The 20,068-nt window shown below is 37.6% G+C and overlaps 1 protein-coding gene across 4 annotated transcripts; it reads left to right on the plus strand.

Annotated features, from left to right (window-relative positions):
- The first annotated feature begins 276 nt into the window (after window positions 1–276).
- On the plus strand, window positions 277–16,458 carry LOC135104072 (WASH complex subunit 2-like). Of its 4 annotated transcripts, none has more exons than XM_064010978.1 (15): window positions 277–416; window positions 2,593–2,736; window positions 2,921–3,112; window positions 3,806–3,939; window positions 4,659–4,896; window positions 5,737–5,883; window positions 8,351–8,426; window positions 9,228–9,359; window positions 9,576–9,740; window positions 10,188–10,304; window positions 10,557–10,621; window positions 10,795–13,446; window positions 14,238–14,874; window positions 15,291–15,478; window positions 15,799–16,458. In XM_064010978.1, exons 1-14 carry the CDS (start codon window positions 414–416, stop codon window positions 15,431–15,433), a joined length of 4,845 nt encoding a protein of 1,614 aa, XP_063867048.1. In that variant the 5' UTR covers window positions 277–413; the 3' UTR covers window positions 15,434–15,478; window positions 15,799–16,458. The 4 variants fall into 4 exon arrangements, with proteins under 4 accessions (XP_063867048.1, XP_063867046.1, XP_063867047.1 ...); XM_064010976.1 differs by having other exon boundaries at window positions 335–430; XM_064010977.1 differs by lacking the exon at window positions 15,799–16,458 and having other exon boundaries at window positions 335–430; window positions 15,291–15,541.
- Window positions 16,459–20,068: the final 3,610 nt, after the last annotated feature.

Below are 20,068 nucleotides of genomic sequence, written 5' to 3' on the forward strand. Positions count from 1 at the left end.
GAATTCGCACTTTTCTCTCTCTCTTTCCACTTGACGTTTCTTAGGTGATATTTACTATTTTTGCATGACTGTTTATTCTCTTTCACTATACATTAGTCATAAAGGCTGCACCAAGTATATATGGATCGTATGGTGAAATAGAAGAGAGAATAACATCAATAAGTCTAGTTATCCTTTATATGGTTATTTCCATTTTCTACTTATTTAACTGTCTTACTATAACAAGAAACATTACATGAGTCTTAGCATAGGATTGCATTGTCTATATTGGGAGTCATTATATGGATTTGGATCGCCTGTGCCTCTGTGGGTCTCGGCGTCTATACCGAGGGAGGACAACAATCAGCTGATCCACACACTCTTGAACATCTCTCTCCCTCTGGCTGCTCTCATCATTTCGTCTGTCCCTGGGAATGGTATGTCCTGCCAGGTACAGACTTTGCTGACTGAATACTAATGTCATGAAGTGTTTATCTGTTTACCTGTCTATTTATTTATTCGTTCAGTGTGATGTACCATACTTGATCTGTACATGAATTCTCATATGTCCTGTGAGTTTAAGTATTATTGTCTCTGTGTTATTGATACCTGGTTTGGTTTCGTGCGGCATTTGTCTGTCTGTCCCTCCCTGCCACTTGCATCAGCCAGTAGCGGAGGAAAAAAATAAACCAAGGTGTTAAGATTGTGTAAATTTTTATCATAGTCTAGTTCATGTTTGTGGCTTGCATTAGGAGCCGCACTTTAAGTATATGTGTCGTCTTGATGCCATGGTGTGAAGTAGCGTGATGTGTTAGTGACGAGATATTACACTAGACAGCTATTTTTTAGTTTGTATCACCAAATTTTGAGAATATTACCTCCAATACTCAGTTTCCCGTAGATGTTACAAAATTAAATGACACTTTAGTACCATACTCTTTGTCCTTGTGAAATTCAACATGTTTTGCATCAATTAGATAACTTTCACAGTAAAATAACTTACCTTTCTATTAAGAAAAAACTTATTTGACAGAATTCAGTACATGTGAAAACATTCCTGAAAAATATTGCCTCACACATTAAAATGAAGAGCATGTTAAGACTTCATGCTGGTGCCTCATGTTGAATATGGCCTTAACAATGCTCATGATAAGGTAACAGTTGCATCATCATGGAATCTCATTTACTGATTCACTTCCTTCCTTTCCCTTGGGTAGCTGTTCAGGCAGACCACATCCTACTTCACTCATAACTCAAGAAATTGGTGGTAATTTCACATGCTTTATAGGATGTAAGTAAAGTTAGCCAATAATATAAACTTCCTATTATGTAGGTTAATTTGTTACATGAATACATTTTCTTTATTCAATAGTTGTTATTGTGAAAACTTTTCATGAACTCAGTTTGTTATAAGATAAATAATTTGGTTAAATGTATTCTAACAGTAGCAGTTGTTCAATATAAGACAGCTGTAGCAGCCAGTGACTGCTGGTTGGGTTAATTAAGGCTTTCCATTTGTATTCACTTCCTTTATTGTGGAAGAGGTTGAGAAGCTGTCAACAGTACAGTAATACAGATCAATTATGTATTAACATACTGGTTTCTTGTATTATTATAGATACTACTTTAGTCACATATAATGTTTATCATTTGTGTATGTAATTACTTGCATTATTACATATATATAATTAACTATATGGTCAAGTGATAGCATGTAATGCCACTTATCTCTAATAACTCTGTTTAGATGTTATGTACACATGCAGCCCTGTAGGTGTACTGTCCTGAATGTATTATACTGTGTGGCATTGCCTCCACTGTTACCACTGGACTGGTCTCTCTGATGTTCCTGTCTTACTGGTGGATGCCTGTATACTTTGGGCGATGCCTGTAGGGGGATTGTCCTGTGTTTGGAGGCATCACAGGAAGTCATTGTTTTTGTCTCATGGCTACATTGACCTACACTGGGCATGTTTGAATTGTGGGCCCTGGATGACCCAGCTAACCCCAAGCAGCTTATCACTAACACTAATGGGCTCATGTAGGTGAGGATGAGTCACCATTACTTACTAGTGCTGACACAAGTACAACAGCCATATGCATCAGTAGTGAGTAGATCACTGTGCAATGAGACATAGAATTATACGCACCATTGTAGCTGATACATGCTGACCACAGGTTAGGACTGGCATCTTCAGTGGGCATTTTTTTTTCTGCTGTTTTTGTTACACATGGTCAGTATCACTCTTAGAAAAAAAATTTGAATAAATAAGTAAACTGAGCTGTTGGTGAGGACATTTTCATGGCTTTCCCACTGCTTGGCAAAAAAAATTGGTCCCATAAATACTGTATATGTTTGTATCTATGTATGCATCTCTTTATGTATACATCTATTTATTAATTTATTTATTTACCTATTTATTTATTTGTAAATTTAATTTATTTTATTATTATTTGTGTGTGTTTGTAATGAAGAGAAGAAAAGATAGCTGAAAGTTTTTAGGGAATGTGACTAATGTGTGATTGCTCTTTAAGTTAGGAAAGGTGTTTTAACACTTATTTTAATGAAGAGAGTTTATTTTTGCTTTTCTCATAAATGGCTGGGCATTTTAGGGTTCCTCAGGTGGAGGAGCAGGGAGCAATGACCGCTGGTGGGAGAACCCCAAGCTGTCTCCAGCAGACCTACGGCAGCACTCCGAGTCATGGAGTTTGGCTGACGATGCTGCCATGGCAACCCTCCTCCAGGGCATATCACAGGTGAGGGAGTACTTTACTTTATTTACAGTTTCATGCACTGTTGTATCTAGGCCAAGATAATTACTTTATTTAGAGTATCACACATACCTATGCCTAGAGAATGATATTTGCAGGTCTTTGTTATGTCTATCACTTGGTCCATCCCTTTTTCTGCTCTTTCAAAAACTGGTTCTGTGATTGGCAGCGCTTGGTGGCTCGGACCCACGAGGTGGAGGGAGCCCTGGAGCGATCCTTGGAAGATGCCGACCGCCTCGTCACCACCATTGCCAACACTAACAATGCCTTCCACATGCTGGCCAACACACAGTTCATTGAGAATAGAACATACCAGGATGATGCAGACCTTGTGAGAGAGAAAAAAGAGGTGTCAGAGAAGGTATGAAAATGTACGACTAAGGCGTGTATGTTGAAACCCTTCTCTTTTACATCTCCACTACATTTAAAAAGGCTCTGGCTAAAGTTCACAGGTTTTTAAGGATGGTGTTATGGTTCTGGTGACAGATTAACAAGGTTTCTACCTTATTAATAGGAGAAGGACTCTTGAGAACCCAACTTATCATTTCTGTGGCCTTAAAAATAATTGTGGTGAGAGAGCAAAGCATTTCTGAATACAAGCTTAAGTTTTTATTGTGTCATTTGTTTGATCAGAGTAATGATTGTTCACATGATTTCACATTTTTTAGCTTTTAGAATATAACATAAGAAAATAAGGGAAGGTACAAGAACATGAAGCCATCAGCCCCACATGTAGCAGTCCCATCATGAAACATACTATTTGTTCCCATCTATTGTCCTTATCCATGAATTTATCTAATCTGTTAAAGCCCCCCAATGACTCAACACTAATAGCCTGATTACTGAATCTGTTCTATTCATCTACCACTATTTTGGGAACCAGTTCCTTCCTTTCTTTTTAATAAAAATCTAACTTTATGAGGCTTGAACCCACTATTTCTTGTCCTATACTGATTATGATTTACAAGTCTTTAAAATGTGGATAGAAGAGTGCCACCTATATTCTTTCAATGCTATCCAATGTAGTGTTAATTTGTTATGTTGACCCCAATAGCCTGCAGTCACAGAGGAGGACATCATAGGCCGATGCAAGACCGCTATAGCAGACGGTCTCAGCCTTGTGGCATCGTGTTATGAGCGCCATGAAATACAAGACTCGGATTCAGATGATGAGGACAGTCCTGGCAGGTCAGTGATGAGCTTAATACTGTTTTTTTTTTTTTAGTCCTTCCTGTATGTGTGTGTGTGCTCACTTAGTGTACCATATTTTAGCATGCATGATCTGAGCTATACTCGTGCAGTGCTGTTTTTTGTATCTATATTTTTTTTCTATTTTTTCCTTAGTTCATGTGTATTCTTTGCCTTTATCCTCTCACTGTGTAAATTAATTTTGAACTCATCTGACCTTCCAGTGGTTCCATGTTTTTGTATTCTCTCTCTCTCTATCTTCTGTTTCTTATATACCATTTCTTGCATGCATACATACATACATATCAGACACCCCTTCCTAAGAACACCCCTCAATGGGATGGCTGTGATAGGGTACCACAGGGCAGCAGCTGACTGCATTACAAAAGTACAACTGGAAATTATATTGTGACATTTATGAACACACTAAGCCCAGATAACAGAGATTTATGCCTTAGTTACATTAGCAATAACTTTCTCTCTCTCTCTCTCTCTCTCTCTCTCTCTCTCTCTCTCTCTCTCTCTCTCTCTCTCTCTCTCTCTCTCTCTCTCTCTCTCTCTCTCTCTCTCTCTCTCTCTCTCTCTCTCTCTCTCTCTCTCTCTCTCTCTCTCTCTCTCTCTCTCTCTCTCTCTCTCTCTCTCTCTCTCTCCTGTTAGCATACATGAAAATAGGTCCACAGTTCATCATTCCACACAATATTTCTTGTTCTTCCCCACAGTCCAGTGCCTGTGTATGCCCTCATTGACCCGTATGAGAACAAGCCTTTGCCTCTTATCATTGGGTCGGAAGCCTTCATGGCAGATGACAAAGTGGGCCTTGAGGTTTCATCAAGTGAAGAAAACTCCAGAATGACCTTCAGCCCTGAAGACACAGAAAGTGAAGCAGAATTAGAGGATGAGACAGATCGAGTGACATTGCAATCAAAGGCCCTCCCCACCAGCAGCTCCAGGCCAGTGGTGGGTTGTTTGATGTGTTTTGTAAGGCAGGTTGCATAGTGAGGTAGAGCAGGGTGATCCACCAGACTGTCCATTTCCACCAAGAGACACTGGGAATAAGAGTGTGATTGATGTGTGTATGAGTGTGTGGTGCTTTGTCTCGGCTACTTTGTATGAGATTACCAGCTTGATATATAGATTAATAGATAAGCAGCTTTTTTCATGGGGTGTAGTGGGGTGATCAACCAAATTATCGCCCTCCACCAGGGGGTGACAGGGCTATGAGTGTAAATGCTATGTGTATGAGTGTCTGGTGCCTTGTCTGGGTCATCCCTTATGAGATTGCTGATCTGGTATATAGAGAGATAGATACATAGCTTTCAGTCAGTGCTCATGGGCAATATAAGTTAGAAAACAAAAGTTTTCTGTTGATATGTTACACAAGGTACACATTCAGTTAAGACTTTCTTCACCTTTTTTTTATTTACTTTCACAAAGTCAGTTTTAGATATCTGAATAAACTGAGTCATGTTTCTCTCAGACAGTGGAAATATAAACCAGTGTGTAAAAATTACTAAAACAAAATTCTGGACAGGAAGACAGTGCCATGGAAGTAGAAAGGCATGTATGTGTTGTATTACAGAGGGGAACAGTTTATCAAGATAAATGGATAAAAGACACTAGGGATACAGGAATGCACTGGTAAAAACTTCTCTCTGATAGCCATGTTCTTGGAGGAGATTTACGCAGGGACCAGAAATTAAATAGTAATTAGTAAAGCAGAAATGAACTCTGGTTTTCAATTCTCCACATCTTACAACTTAAAACCCTAAGAATGTATCACTGGTGTTCTCTCCCAAGGATGACAGCGACTCTGATTGGTCAATAGAAGAAGATGGTCCCTTGCCTAACATACCCAGTGGTATCGTGGGCAAGGAAAAACCTCTGCAACTGTCCAGTGATGAGGATGATGACATGTTTGGACCCCCATCCAGAAACTCGGAAAAGGTGAGATGTTTAGATTTCTCTTCTTTCATAGCAGGCCAGAGGAGCATCACATGGAACTGCTTTCACAGAGTCCTGGCCATCATGCCTCCTCCATCCAGTGTTGTAAATTTTCCTTTGTTGTACAGATTAAATAATGGCTGGTAACTAAGGGCAGTATTTGACCACTTCAGTGAGAGCATCTATGGAAGGGTAAGAAGAATCTGACCAACACTGTTTGCCAGGTAGGGTATCTGAGTGCTCTTCTGAATCCTACCCATACTTTCTCATCTCCAACCAAAAAAAGTCAGTCAGTACCAAGTCTTCCCTCAAACTGCTTTCCTCACTGATCCTCTCCATGTAGTTCTTCCCCTTCCTCTCAATCTTACTCCTGCCACCTCTCCATACATCAATCTGAGTCTTCAAAATTTACTGTATTCTGGCAGCCCACTAAAACAAGACTGGTCATTGGTTAGATAAGATATTTTAGATCTCAGCATCACCATTCATCACACCATCCATTGTCTCAAGTTAGCAACAGATGCAGGGGAAATACTTGATACTATATTAAGAAAAGGACATCCTGTATAAACATAATCCTGATCTCCTAAGACTAACTCACTACCAGAGTAACACACAGGCATAGGGGATGAACGCAGACACACTGATCATAGGAAAGGACAGACTATGGACCAGGTGGGACAGGTCAAATGGGAGAGGACTTAAGGCTGAGTTTTGACGGGGTTTAACCAATCACAGGAGAACAACAGCCCATCAAGTAGGAGGTGACACATGTTACTTCCGAATATACAGAGCAGGAGTGATAGAGATTTTATTGCAGCTGATTGTACATGTTTGCAGTACATGATCGTCATTATGCAAGTCACAGATATATAGTTTCCTGTCCCTAAAAAAAAACAAATCATTGTGTTAAAATAGATGAGTTAGTATATATGATGAGCTGAGTCACTCTATGGAGACAGCTGAGATGCCATGTTGGTGTGAATTAATGTGAAAAAAGAAAACTGAAGTCTGCAAATGTAAGTAGAGGGAGCTCTGTATTGTTTTGTAAAAAGTTAGGAAGTGGGGAAAATGTTTGTCTGATTTTTTATTTTAATATGTATATCTTTTTATCTTATTTTTATTTATTTTATTTTTATGTATTTATTTATTTGTTTATTTAATTTATGTGCTTGCTTATTTATATATTTTATTTGCTATTTTCAGTATTGTGTGTATGTGCATGATATTTTTTTTTAAGTGATATTTCCTTATTTTCATTTTTTTTTTTTTTTTTTTTATGTGATTCAGGAAGGAAGAAAGGATGAGTGCATCATAACCCTTGAGATGTGTGTGGCTTTGGGTGGAAAGAATCAGTGTATGTTGAGTTGTACTTATCTAGGCCAGCTTAAGGGTGGAGTCTCTTATCTCAGTACTTCCTCTTGAAGGTGAGTTGCCACTTGGTCGTGCTTCCTACAGGGGGTGATTTATGATGCACAGCTTGGGTTTTAATGGGGTCTAGCAAGTATAGATAGTGACAAGAAGAGAATACCATTCCAAAATATATAAGTTGGTAATAGTGTTTTGTGTGTTGAAGCAGAAGAAATAAGTGTGAGCCGTGGTGGCAGCCAGCACATCCGGTGTCATTGCAAGGTGTGACTTGAGACAGTCCTGCAGGCAGTGGCAGTGTTAGCAGTTGTAGTTCCATTACAGAATTGTTTGCTGCTGTATTATTCATTAGTCATCATGAATTTAATATCTGACTTCTTGTATTCAATATACAAGAAATATCAGCATAACTTAATCTCTAGTGGAGATATTCTGTTAGATTTTGACATTGCTGTGGTTGTGATCTGTATTTTCCTCCTCACTGGGGGCTGGATTGGAAAATTCATCAGGAAGAGCCACCATGATTAGCTATTTGATCCTCATAGCTGTTGGTGTGGCAGTGCTCACCTGGTTCATTGTAAGTATTTTGAGTACACGTAACCATGAAGTGTTTGGTCGTTGCATGAAATGTCAAGTGTATTTAGTTGTAGGTCATGACATTTTGTGTCTCCAAAGTGAAAGTGGGATTTTTTGTTAAAGAAAACCTTAGATCCTAGCATCTTTCAAATGTAATATGCATTTCAGGACCTTCAGACTCCAGACCTCAAAATCCAGTACAGCATAAGCATGTTTCAGCATTTCAGCATATATATATATATATATATATATATATATATATATATATATATATATATATATATATATATATATATATATATATATATATATATATATATATAAAACCAACATGTATACTTATATTTATGCAATCCAGAATATACACTTTTCCAATTTTGTTACTGTGTACTTATCATCTGCCTTTACAACACTGGCAGGACCTGGATGCATTTGTTCTGTATTTGATTCATTGTATTAGTAAAGTCTTTGTTCATTTACCACAAGATTTCTATTTAAGAATTCACAATGGTTTACTTTCTCACAGGTGGGCAACATCTTTTCCAAGACTAACAACACAGGTGCTGCCACACCCACCACCCATGTCAACAGCAGGAGGACGGGTAAGATTGCCTTGGTGTACTGAACCTACATTTACCTCACCACATAACTACACATTCAGAAACCAAGGAATGTAATACACTACAATTGTGTGTCATGCGTGTCATCAGGTTTTCTCCTGGATTTCCATATCTAATCTCTTTAGCCAGCTTCCTCACTTGCCATAATATCATGAAGACAGCATGGCACACAGCAAAGCTAGAGATTCACTTATTTGTAACAAATATACACACCACACAGTAAATAATGTAATAGAATAGATAAGGATGGTGGATGATAGTAGCTTTAATGTTCTTTGGATGAGGGATGTTGTTTCAGGTAATTAGTGTTGCATGTTGCTGTGGATGGAGGAATAAATGTGGAGGTGAAGTTTAGAATGAACTAGACAAACAATGTGTAAGAAAGAATGAATAGTGAATAAATATAAATAATTTGGAGTGGATGCAAAGAAAAGATTAGATAAAGAATTTATAGTACTTACATGATGGTATGGGGCTAAAACATGGAAAATGGAAGCCTTGAGGAAGCCTTGAGAGAAGAGGAGATTGCTCATGATGGGGATGAGGTGCATCAGAAGATCATAAAGGTATACCAGAGGGATACCAAAACAGATTCCTGAAATACAACCTTGCATATGTAACAAAAGACATGTCATATAATACCTTTTACAGTGAAAACATAGGTACCCTTTTGGATTTTCTTTTGGCAAAGCATATACAACAAGAGGCAATGAAAACTTACCAACTTGGGATTCTGTTTTCACAAATGAATGAGTATCTGAACTTCTTTATTTCCATGAGCAGACTTGGACTCTGACAGTGAAGAAGAAGGGTTGTTCGGAAAGCAACAGAGGTCATCCAGTTTGTTTGATGGCCCCAGACAGCCCTCAAACTCCCAGGGAAGCATTAAAAACTCAGACCCTCTCCTTCCACCAGGTATTTTCAAGCCTCTTGTAATTACTAACAGTTTGCATTGGTTATAGAAATATTGTGTGCACATCCAAGTTTTTTTTCAAGAAGCATCTCCACAAAATGTCACATATTTGATCTAACATATTGCACAGTGTAACTTTTGAATACAGTGAATTTCCCTTTAGTGTAAATGAGAAGTAAAGGTTGAATGTGCTGATCAGTGACTGCTTTAAATCCCAGCCCCAGCCAAGTCACTAGGAGTAGAAAATGTCAGAGCTATGCCAGATGCCACACCAGTCAAAGCTTCAGCTCCAGCCAAGTCTAAGAAGATTGAGGCCAACCTGTTTGCTAGTGACTCAGATGATGAGGGAGACCTGTTTTCCAGCAAGCCAGCTGCACCCTCAGGTGAACACTGGTGTTTTCCACATCTAAAATTGTAGTGCATGTGTGTGTGTGTGTGTGTGTGTGGTGTTGCTCTTGCATTATGTGGATAGATAGATATTTTATTAATCACAACACTCAGGAAACAACATAATTCCAATAACTGGTATGGTCCAACAAATTGTTTGTACATTAAACACAAATTTACTTCTGCAATGGCAAGTTAGCAAACTCAGCCATTATTTTGCACAATCTTGAAATATATGGATCTACAAATGCAAACCTTTTGGGTACCTTTTAGCCCCAAAGCATTGCATCATGGCATTGGTAATTTAACAACAACTTGTTATCAAAGACTGCTGTGCTCACAGCATCTCTGTATGTTTCCCACACTGTTACACATATATGGCATCTGGATATTGATTGGTCATATGGATATTATGTTTATTCTCTTTAAAAATCATATTACAGGAAGGAGTACAAATAATGTCAGCCACAGCCAGGGTGGGGCACCAGTGTCCAGCTCTGGGGGGCTGTTCTCCAGTGATGAGGACTCTCCAGTGTTCTCAGGCCCCACATCAACCTTGGGTCAGTACACTGACTGTAAAGACGAAACAAAATAGTTATTCATTATAAGCTCATGGTTTTGCAATGTTTTTGTATTCTTCCACCCTATGTAGCCACTGAGTGTGTGAATGTTACCAGTTTTGTGGCTTTTACAAATGAACATGAGTTACATTGATTTGTTTAACTTACAGCCCTGTGCCATGCTTCCCATATGTCAAAATGTTATACCATAGTACTTCTTAGTTCATTTCATTGTTTATATTTGATTTTCAGAGCCTAATAATAGCAGAGATGATAAAGAGGAGCCTCCTCCACTACCTAAGGAATCTGGAAGAAAGGTTTGAATCCTTTTGCCATGAAATGCCTTGTCATATTGATGATTATAGTAGAAATTATCTATAAAATTTAACTTATTTGGCAATCTACTCTTTTCTCTTTTTGGGTGATCAGACAACTAGAAACATAATATATTTTAATGTATTCTAAACTAATTCTTTCATGTCATTTAAAGGTTCCTGTTGGAGGTGTGAGCATCTTTGGAACAGCCATCACTAAAGCTATTCGACAGCAACACTCCTCAGATGAAGAGCCTTCAGACACTGAGGTGCCCAGTGCAACCACCACCAAGGTTACCCAGCCATCTCCACCCAAGCCAGATAACAAAGCCTCCCAGAAGCCTGCAGGTGTTAAGATGCCAATAAAAGGTGGCTTGTTTGATTCTGATGATGATGAAAACTTATTTGATACACTTGTAACGAAACCTGCCAGTGTTGCTAATGATGTGAAAACTCATTCTGGTGGAGCAGCATCTCTTGAAAATAAGACCAAGGCTGATGATAAGAGAAGCCACATTGATAATGAATCTACTTCTAATCTGAGTGGTAAAGATAGCACAGCAAAGTCAACTGGTGGGTTGTTCTCTGATGAGGAGGATAGCATTTTTGGCATACCCACCACAGTGAAGAGCAAAGACACTTCATCACCTGCAAATAAATCATTGGCAGAGAAGTCAACCAAAGTCACAAAAGAATCTACCAAGGCTGAGGGGCAGGCAGTGAAGGCATCCAGGCCTTCCTCATTATTCACTCCACCTGACTACTCAGCACCATCACAGCCAGTCAATATTTCAGAACCCCCAAAGTCTAATATTTCTCTTTTCAGCTCGCCAAGTGATGATGATGATGATATATTTTCATCCATCTCAAAACCTGTTCAAAAAGCAAGCCATGCCTCAGCCTTCATGACAGATCCACCCCCTCTACCACCACAGGCCAGTAATAGTGAGGCAAAGGCTGCCAGCAAGGGACTGCCACAACTTGGTGCACATGATGATTCAAATAAATCCACAAAAGCCAGTCTTGAAGAAAAACCTAAAGAATCCCTGTCTGCAAGTCTGTTCAGCTCTACATCAGATGAAGATATCTTTTCCTCAGTTACCACTCAAAAAAATTCTCCAAAAATTGCAACACCTGAGGTGAATAAGGAAAAAGCTGAATTCTCAAAGTCTGGGGAAGAGCCTGAGTTAGGTGCAAAAATGGCTACAGTAGTCAGTAGTAAAAGTACAAGTCACGCTGAGGTAGGAGATAATGGAGGAATTTTTGGTTCTCCAACTGAGGATATCTTCAAACCTATTTCACAACCACCAAAGGATGAGTCAAAGCAAGGTGAAATAATTAAACAAAGTGATGAGGCCAAAGAAAGTCCTGCTAAATCACTTTTGAAGAAGGATACCACTACTGGTGCTATTAGTAAGAATGATAATATATTTGGTTCAACAGATGACTTATTTGGCATCCCTGAAAAATCAGATAAACCAGATGATGATTCCTCCAACAAAAAGGAAGAAAACTCACAAGCCCCTCTGAAGCCAGAGAAACAACAAACAAATTCTACAACTACAAGCATGGTGCCAGGAGATTCCAGTAAGGCAGATTCAAGATTACATAAAGAAATTTCTAATTCAGTGAATGAAATAACTCTGCCTCCCAGCCCAGCTTCCCCTGAGAGTAAGCCAAGTGATGGTGGTGCACAGAAACCAAGAGTAGCTGCAACCAAACCACCTGTGGGAGGTGTTGCATTGTTTGGAGGGAAAGAACTTGCTGCACAAATTAATAAACGTAAAACTTTGCTCGAACCTGCTGAAGAGAAAGAACAAAAAACAGAAAACCTATTTGCTGATATTCAGGAGTCAGTCTCAGAAAGTGAAGATCATAGTAAAGCTCTTATATTTGATGACAGTGATGATGACATATTTGGTAACAATGCACAGAATTTGGTAAAGAGTACAGCTAGTTCACTTTTCAGTCAAAGTCCTCCATTGCTACCAGGAGAGAGTGAGAACACTCCTAAACAGCAGAAACCACAGAACACTCCATTACTACCTGGAGAGAGTGAGAACATTTCCAAAAAGCAGGAACCACAAATCCCTCCATTACTACCAAGAGAGAGTGAAAACATTTCCAAAAAGCAGGAACCACAAATCCCTCCTTTGCTACCAAGAGAGAGTGAAAACATTTCCAAGAAGCAGGAACCACAAATCCCTCCATTACTACCAAGAGAGAGTGAAAACATTCCCAAAAAACAGGAAACACAAATCCCCCCGTTACTACCTGGAGAGAGTGAAAACATTCCCAAAAAACAAGAATTAGAAAAACTGCAAATACCTCAACCTAAACCCATAAATCTAGATAATGAATCTAAAAAATCTCAAGATATTGATAGTGATCAGCAGAAATCTAAGCCCGAGAAATCTGAAGAGGAAAACAAAGAAGAGAATGTCCAGAAAGAGATAAAACCTAGGAAGAAACCACCTATTGGAGGAGTGTCCATGTTTGGCAGTGGTGGGATGGGAGGCAGTGAGTTATTTGCCAAGGTGCTGCAGAGGAAGAGCATGCTGGCACCTGAGAGTGATAGCAGTGATGAGGACACATCCACTGAACCAACAGGAGCCACCAAAGCCACAATGCCTGCTGAGGAGAAGAGCACAGCACAACCCAAGCCTGTGATACCTGTTGTGAGTCCAGTCTCCCCCCTCTCCCCACTCTCCCCCATCTCGCCAGTCTTTGCTCCTGACTCACATGAACCCAAGTCAGGCGGAGTGGAGAGCAGCGTCAGTTTTGATGATCCTGCCTCAAACACTAATGTATTACAGAGCATGAATAAGGTAAGTTTGATGAAGTTAGTGTTATATTTGTCTCAGTATGTTTATTTGTTCTTCATATTATGTGTTAATCTCGTTGCTGACACAAATAAAGTGTTCACATGTAAAATAATTCATTAATAGTATTAAGCTTTAGCCTTACTTGCATGTGAATTGATTCTGAAGGTAATGTTTATACCTGAATATAGTACTCCTGGCATATATCTCTGCAAAGGAGAGTAAAATATTCAGTGTATTCATGATTTTATTTCATTGAATAGCTGCTTATGACTGCTAAAGTTTCCAGATAAGAGACTTATTGATGATGGATAATTTTTAGAATTGATCCTGAAAAGTGTCGGTGGATACATGCAGTAGCATGCTGCAGTTTGTGACTTGTACAGCAGAATATTGCAGTTCACAGCTGTTATCACCATTACTGTAGACAAGTGATGATATCAGTCCCATTTCTCATTGATGATATTAGAGGCAGTTACATGTCTTCCATAACTTTCATCTATCATGTCAAAAAGAACACATTTGATAGAAGAGGCCTCCTAAAGTACAGACTTTGATGTCAGTCTGTTGCAGTACTCAGTGGTACATATATGTAGGCAAACAAGGGTAATCAAAAAGTTATTACAGTACTTTCTTTTCCCTTTCTCTTCTTTCCATTGTTTATTTTTGTTGCATGTTACTAAAGAAGTTTGTGTATATGCTGGCTTTTTTCTTTAACAACTGATGCTAGCTGCCGTCACTCAGGATCTATCAGATGAGGCTTAATACTTGCTGTACTCACCAAACATCACTTTCAGACTCGAGCAAGAGGGAGCATAAAGCGCCGGCCTCCCAGCAGAGCTCACAGGAAGGGTGGTGCTGAGAAATCTGATCCTTCTGATACTCAAGAGTCCACCTCCACAACTGAAAGTCATCCTTCAGCTTCAAGCACTGCAAGTAGTCTGGAACACACAAACACTGATGCAACTGATGTTAGTAAGAGCAAAACAGAACCCCTACAATCTGGTGAGAGATCACTACATCCATCAGCAGACAAGGATCAAGAAAAAATTCCTAGAGATGTTGGAAAAGATAAGACAGAACCTGCTCCTACAAACATGCCTACTGTCACCTCAAATAAAGATTTAAACTATAATGAAGGCAGTGTAGAGCCAGTTGTTGCCTCACATGATGGGAAGAAGAATGTGGCACCTACAGATAACAAGGATGTGCTCAGTGCCCCCAAAAGTGCCTTGGGTGTGTTGAAAAGCAGCTCCAAACCAAGCAGTTCTTTGTTTGGAGGCAGTGACAGTGATGAGGACTTGTTTGGGGAAGTAAAACCCAAGAAGAATGTAAAGAAGCCCTTGACATCTTCAGGAGAAACAAATGTCACCAAAGCAGCAACCAAGAGTTCAAGATCACACTCTCTGTTTGAAGATGATGATGATGATGATGGTATGTTGTATGAGGTGTGAGTTGCCACACCCATGTCATGAAATGTTATCATGAGGTGTGTTTAATGAATAGTGTATGATATCAGGTTGTTAATGCATTTATTTCTGTTTTAAAACATTATTTCTGGTCAACTAACTATTCCAATGCTAGAAGTTTCATGCATGACTCAAGGAAATTTTTTATTCTTTGATACTCAGTGATTTTATTCTGTCATGTAATTTTTAGACATCAAGTGAGGATATTTGTGTGTTAAGGTGAGAACAGTTGCTTCTATGCTTCCCTTGTGGCCCATCAGGGTTTGTTTCACAATTACCACCAGGTGCTCCTCAACTTAATGCATTCATCTGCTGCCTTCACTATTAACCTTTTACATTATTCAGATGTATGTGCTATTGATATATTTTTGTCACCCTCAGCCAGCATCTTCAGCTCCAAGAGTGAAACCAAGAAAGTGACAGCTGGCGCATCAAGGAACATGCAAACAACCAAACCAAAGGGAAACTTGAAGCAGTCAAGTGAGCCGTTTGAAGATCCTCTCCTTGGCAGTCTCACAAAATAATACATTTAAATTTTATATAAGTATACAGTGCTCAAGCTTGTAAAGGTATGTACTCTGCTGTATAGTGTTTTAACTGAAAGGAACTGGATTGAGATTGTCACAAACAGATAGACCAACAGGCAGATAGTACACACACACACACACACACACCTGCATATGAAAAAAATATATTCAGATGTAAATATAGTATTGTATGTGTATGATAATTATGAAGCTTTCTTGAGCATGTGTAAATTGAAAGATCTTTCTTTATATATATATATATATATATATATATATATATATATATATATATATATATATATATATATATATATATATATATATATATATATATATATATATATATATATTGGAATTTTTAGGAAGCTGTCACCAGAATATGCCTTGACTACATGGTGCATCTGTCATGGAATGGATAAGAAATTGTACAACAGACCTCACTGATCCACCTGTACTAAGATCCACAGCAAACAGGCAAGCTCCATGTGGCGCTGTGAAAGACATTTTGTCATGTTGGAAAAGCCTAAAAAAACTCTTTATTCAGTAATGTTCCTCCAGCATGGTGTGAGGTACATACTTATCTCAGTGTGAGCGTTATGCTGTAATTCACAGTGGTGTCAGATGCAGGCACTCCCAGCGGAGCCTTTCCTTACCAAGAGTTGTCTTTCAGACTGTACTGTGCCTCTCCAACATAGCAGGTAATGCATTGACATATCGTATATTTACATTCTCCATTCCTTGATTCCAGACATCATAGATATAACAGTACATAGGTATACTAATATTTTGGATAAAACATGAAGGTAATTATGATTTTTAATTAATAAGACATATTACTCAGTGCCTTGAAAAAAATGTATGTAGATATTAACATTTTTTTACTGTAACATAACTACAACCTAAATGTAAAATGATGGTAATCATGTTACCTCTGCCATGTTCAAATCATATTGTATGGATGTATAATTTATATGTTGCTCATTAACACAAATTTTTGCAAAAATATTAATATTATTATTATTATATATTATATAATATTATATATTATATAAATAAGGGTTGAAGATGTGATATATAATTTAAAAGATTAGAGGTTCCCATCTAACTTGCAATATATATGTTTGTATATATGCTTACACACAGCCATATATATATATATATATATATATATATATATATATATATATATATATATATATATATATATATATATATATATATATATATATATATATATATATATATGGATGTAGTATACATACATTTATACTGTCAATTCTTACACAATAAGAAAATTCCAGAATCCATCATGCAAGATGAATTTCATGTTCAAAGAACTTAACTTTCTTGAAGAACAAGGACATTATATTCATAGATCATTCCCACATATGTCTTATGTGTTTGTTATTCAACATATTAGATTTCACCTGTGAATCAGAAGATGTTATTTAATAAGATCTTTAGCCAATAATTTAATATACAATCTTTATTAGGGAGAAACAAACATGGTGAACATCTTATTGAAAAACAGTTAAGGCACTCCCACAGATGCCAGTACAACAGTACTAATTGGTCTGCAGAGAAGATGGTTAAGCACCATGTGGCACTGTGTGGTATTGCCCATCAAGGGTACTAGAGGGAAAACCAAAAAGGAGCATCCATGCTTTCTATCCAATTTAACTTTCTGTGCTTTTTTTTCTGTTTTGAGTACACACATAGTTCTAGACATGTTGCAAGGCCAGCAACAAAAGATATAGAGTAATTGCCATATGTCCTGCATTCAGTTGTACTCTTGAGTCCTAGAGCTATGTAGTTTGACCAGTATGTATGGGCTAGAGGGCTCCAGTCCTGCTGAAAAGATCCATGCCAGTAATATACAACAAGTTTGACCACAGCTTAGCCCAGGATCCTGGAAGAGAGTGCAGCACTTTACATGAAAGCAGCATGGGAAAGTAAAGTCTACCTATTCTCCAGTACAAAGTAAGTCACTCTCACTGGAGACTGATTCTTCACTCATGTATTTTGTCAAGTAGACAGTTTGTGCTGGTAGGAAGTCTTTTTGTGTTTGTCAAATTTAAAGATATTTTACCCATTCATGCCATCACAAGTTTTATGTTTAGAAAATTGTATAGGCAGGGATTGACAGTAAGTGTAGTTATACTACATACATAGAGGCCATACATGCTGCATGCATGCATACACACATGATTTTCTTTTAGGAAAATATTAATATTGTTCCTTACATTCCATTGTGTTGAACCAGTTGAATCATTTTTTACTGAACTGAAGAGAATGACACCTCTACAATGATGTAGTAAGGAAGTCTTCCTCAGTGATGTGAAGTACACTGAGGCCCCAACATAGGATTTAATTTATTTCTTAATATTAGGATACAATTTGCTTAGCTTTGCAAGTTCAAGATACGACAGTAAGAACTGCAAGATATAATGTGGATGTGATGGTAACATGTCTTATGGAAACCTGTGCTTTCATGGAGATCATGTAGTGGATGTTTGGGGAAAAGTTTGATTACTCAAGATCTGTTTTATCATTGGTAATATATTTTCAGAAAGCTTTTTTTTTTTTTTTTTTTTTTTTTTTTTTTTTTTTTTTTTTTTTTAGCCAAGTTTGGTTACATGGAGTGTGCTAAATGTGATGTCATTTTTACCATACAATGGAATCAGGATACAGTTTTCTCTGTTTCATAAAATCAAGAGGTTAGTAAGAAAAAGGGCACATTGGAGGCATAGTGATAACATGCTGTGTGGACACTTCTCACATGCTGGTCACTTAGTGTGTGGGTAATTCAGTCACTCAAGGGTGTGAGGTTGTACCTAAGCACTCTTATATGTTAATTCTGTCATTTTCCATTTCTTATGCTACTGTTATTTATTGGCTGTAGAGAACATAGAGAACCTTCATACTTGGGGGAATATGCAACATTGCAGTATGAGTTCTGAATGCCTGCCATATGTATGAATATTTGTGTTTGGTTGGTGCTTTCAGGAAGGGACAGGCTTTGCAGAAGAAATTACTATTGTATCTTGGGTCTCTCTGTGTTCAGGAATCATCTCAAACCCATTCATACAAAAGCCACCAAGTTAAGGTTTTATATGCAAAACAAAATTTCATTGGAATACTAGATGATGGTCATTTCTGAAAAACACTAAATTGTTTATTATCAAAGACTCCATATGAATGTAGTGATTGTTTCCATGAAGAGAAAAGACATTATGCACTAAATAAAGATTGACACTGCTGCTTGTGGCCTTATTTGCTTTAAGGCTTTGTTCTACATACACTTGTTGCCAAATATTAAGTGGTTTTTACACGAATTATCTTAAACTACAGTAAAGTGATAAAGTTTTGTAAGACCAGGCTGCACCACCACTAGAAAACAATTATGTGCTTAAGATAGGAAATGCCACATTGACATTTCCTTTACCCATCTGTTAGGTTTACGTTAGAGTGCTGATCCACAGTTCAGAAGAAGACACTGACCACATCTGGATCAGTTAGGGAGGACCTTCATATGGCATGTATTTTGTAGTCTTTTCTTTTACTTTTCAAGTATGGAAAGAAGCTTGAAAACTATCATGAAAAATAAATGTAACTTATGTCATGTACTGTGTGCTAAGTATCATTATTTTTAAATTATTCACCTAATTTTTAGCTTGGGACCATTATTGTTAAACTCAGCACAAATATTGCATATTATTTCTAAATTCAGTTTTATCAAACTGCATCATAAACAATTTTTTTGAAATTTAATAGTGAAAATGAATTTTGTTTATATAATTTTGCAAATCATTAAGTTTTCTAAAATATTATGTAAAAAAATTATTGACATGTTTTCAGGCCAGCACTGCTTGTCATTGTGTGCCAGTGTAATAGCACCAGGACTGTGTGTGCCCTCCTTGTTTGCTCTGCACCATTCCTACACCTCCACTCATCCATTATTGCACACACAATATTTTACTTTATTCAGTCACCTTGACTTACTTTGGACTGCAAGATATGTGAATGTGTTTTTAGACTTTTTTTTTCTCTTTTTTTATGTACAAGTTTCACTCCTGCAAGTGATTATATGATAGAGAGTTCACAGCAAATGGATCTGAACATTAAATAAAAGCCACAGATCAAGACTAGAGTGTGCATTCTTGAAATTAAGTATCCTAGTAAGTCCCTGTACTTGAACAAATGGATGACAAGAGTAATGAAATTGCATATGTAAGTTTTGCTGTGCCCACCAAAGAAGAAATGTGAAGTGCACCTATATGATAAATTGCAACAGAGTAGTAACCCAGAAAAAATGGAAAAGAATCATTACAATATATACAAGAGCAAGTCAGATGTTATAGATGCAAGAGGATGGTTATTCATATCAGCATGGCTATCCTCTTGAGGGAACAGGCATCAAAATAGGTACTAGGTAGATAGATATTACTTAAAAAAATAGAAGTTTGATATCTTATCTCAGGTTGCCATTTCAGTAAACATATCATTCCATCCAATTTCATTCTCAGACTTCTTTTTTATCATTCATATGAACATGACTGCAAACAAATTAAAACTTGCTCAGAAACTTTGTAGCTGTACAAGCCTTTTCAGACCATTAGAAAAGTTTTACAT

Source organism: Scylla paramamosain, chromosome 10 (assembly GCF_035594125.1).
Source record: "Scylla paramamosain isolate STU-SP2022 chromosome 10, ASM3559412v1, whole genome shotgun sequence".
Lineage (NCBI taxonomy): Eukaryota > Metazoa > Arthropoda > Malacostraca > Decapoda > Portunidae > Scylla > Scylla paramamosain.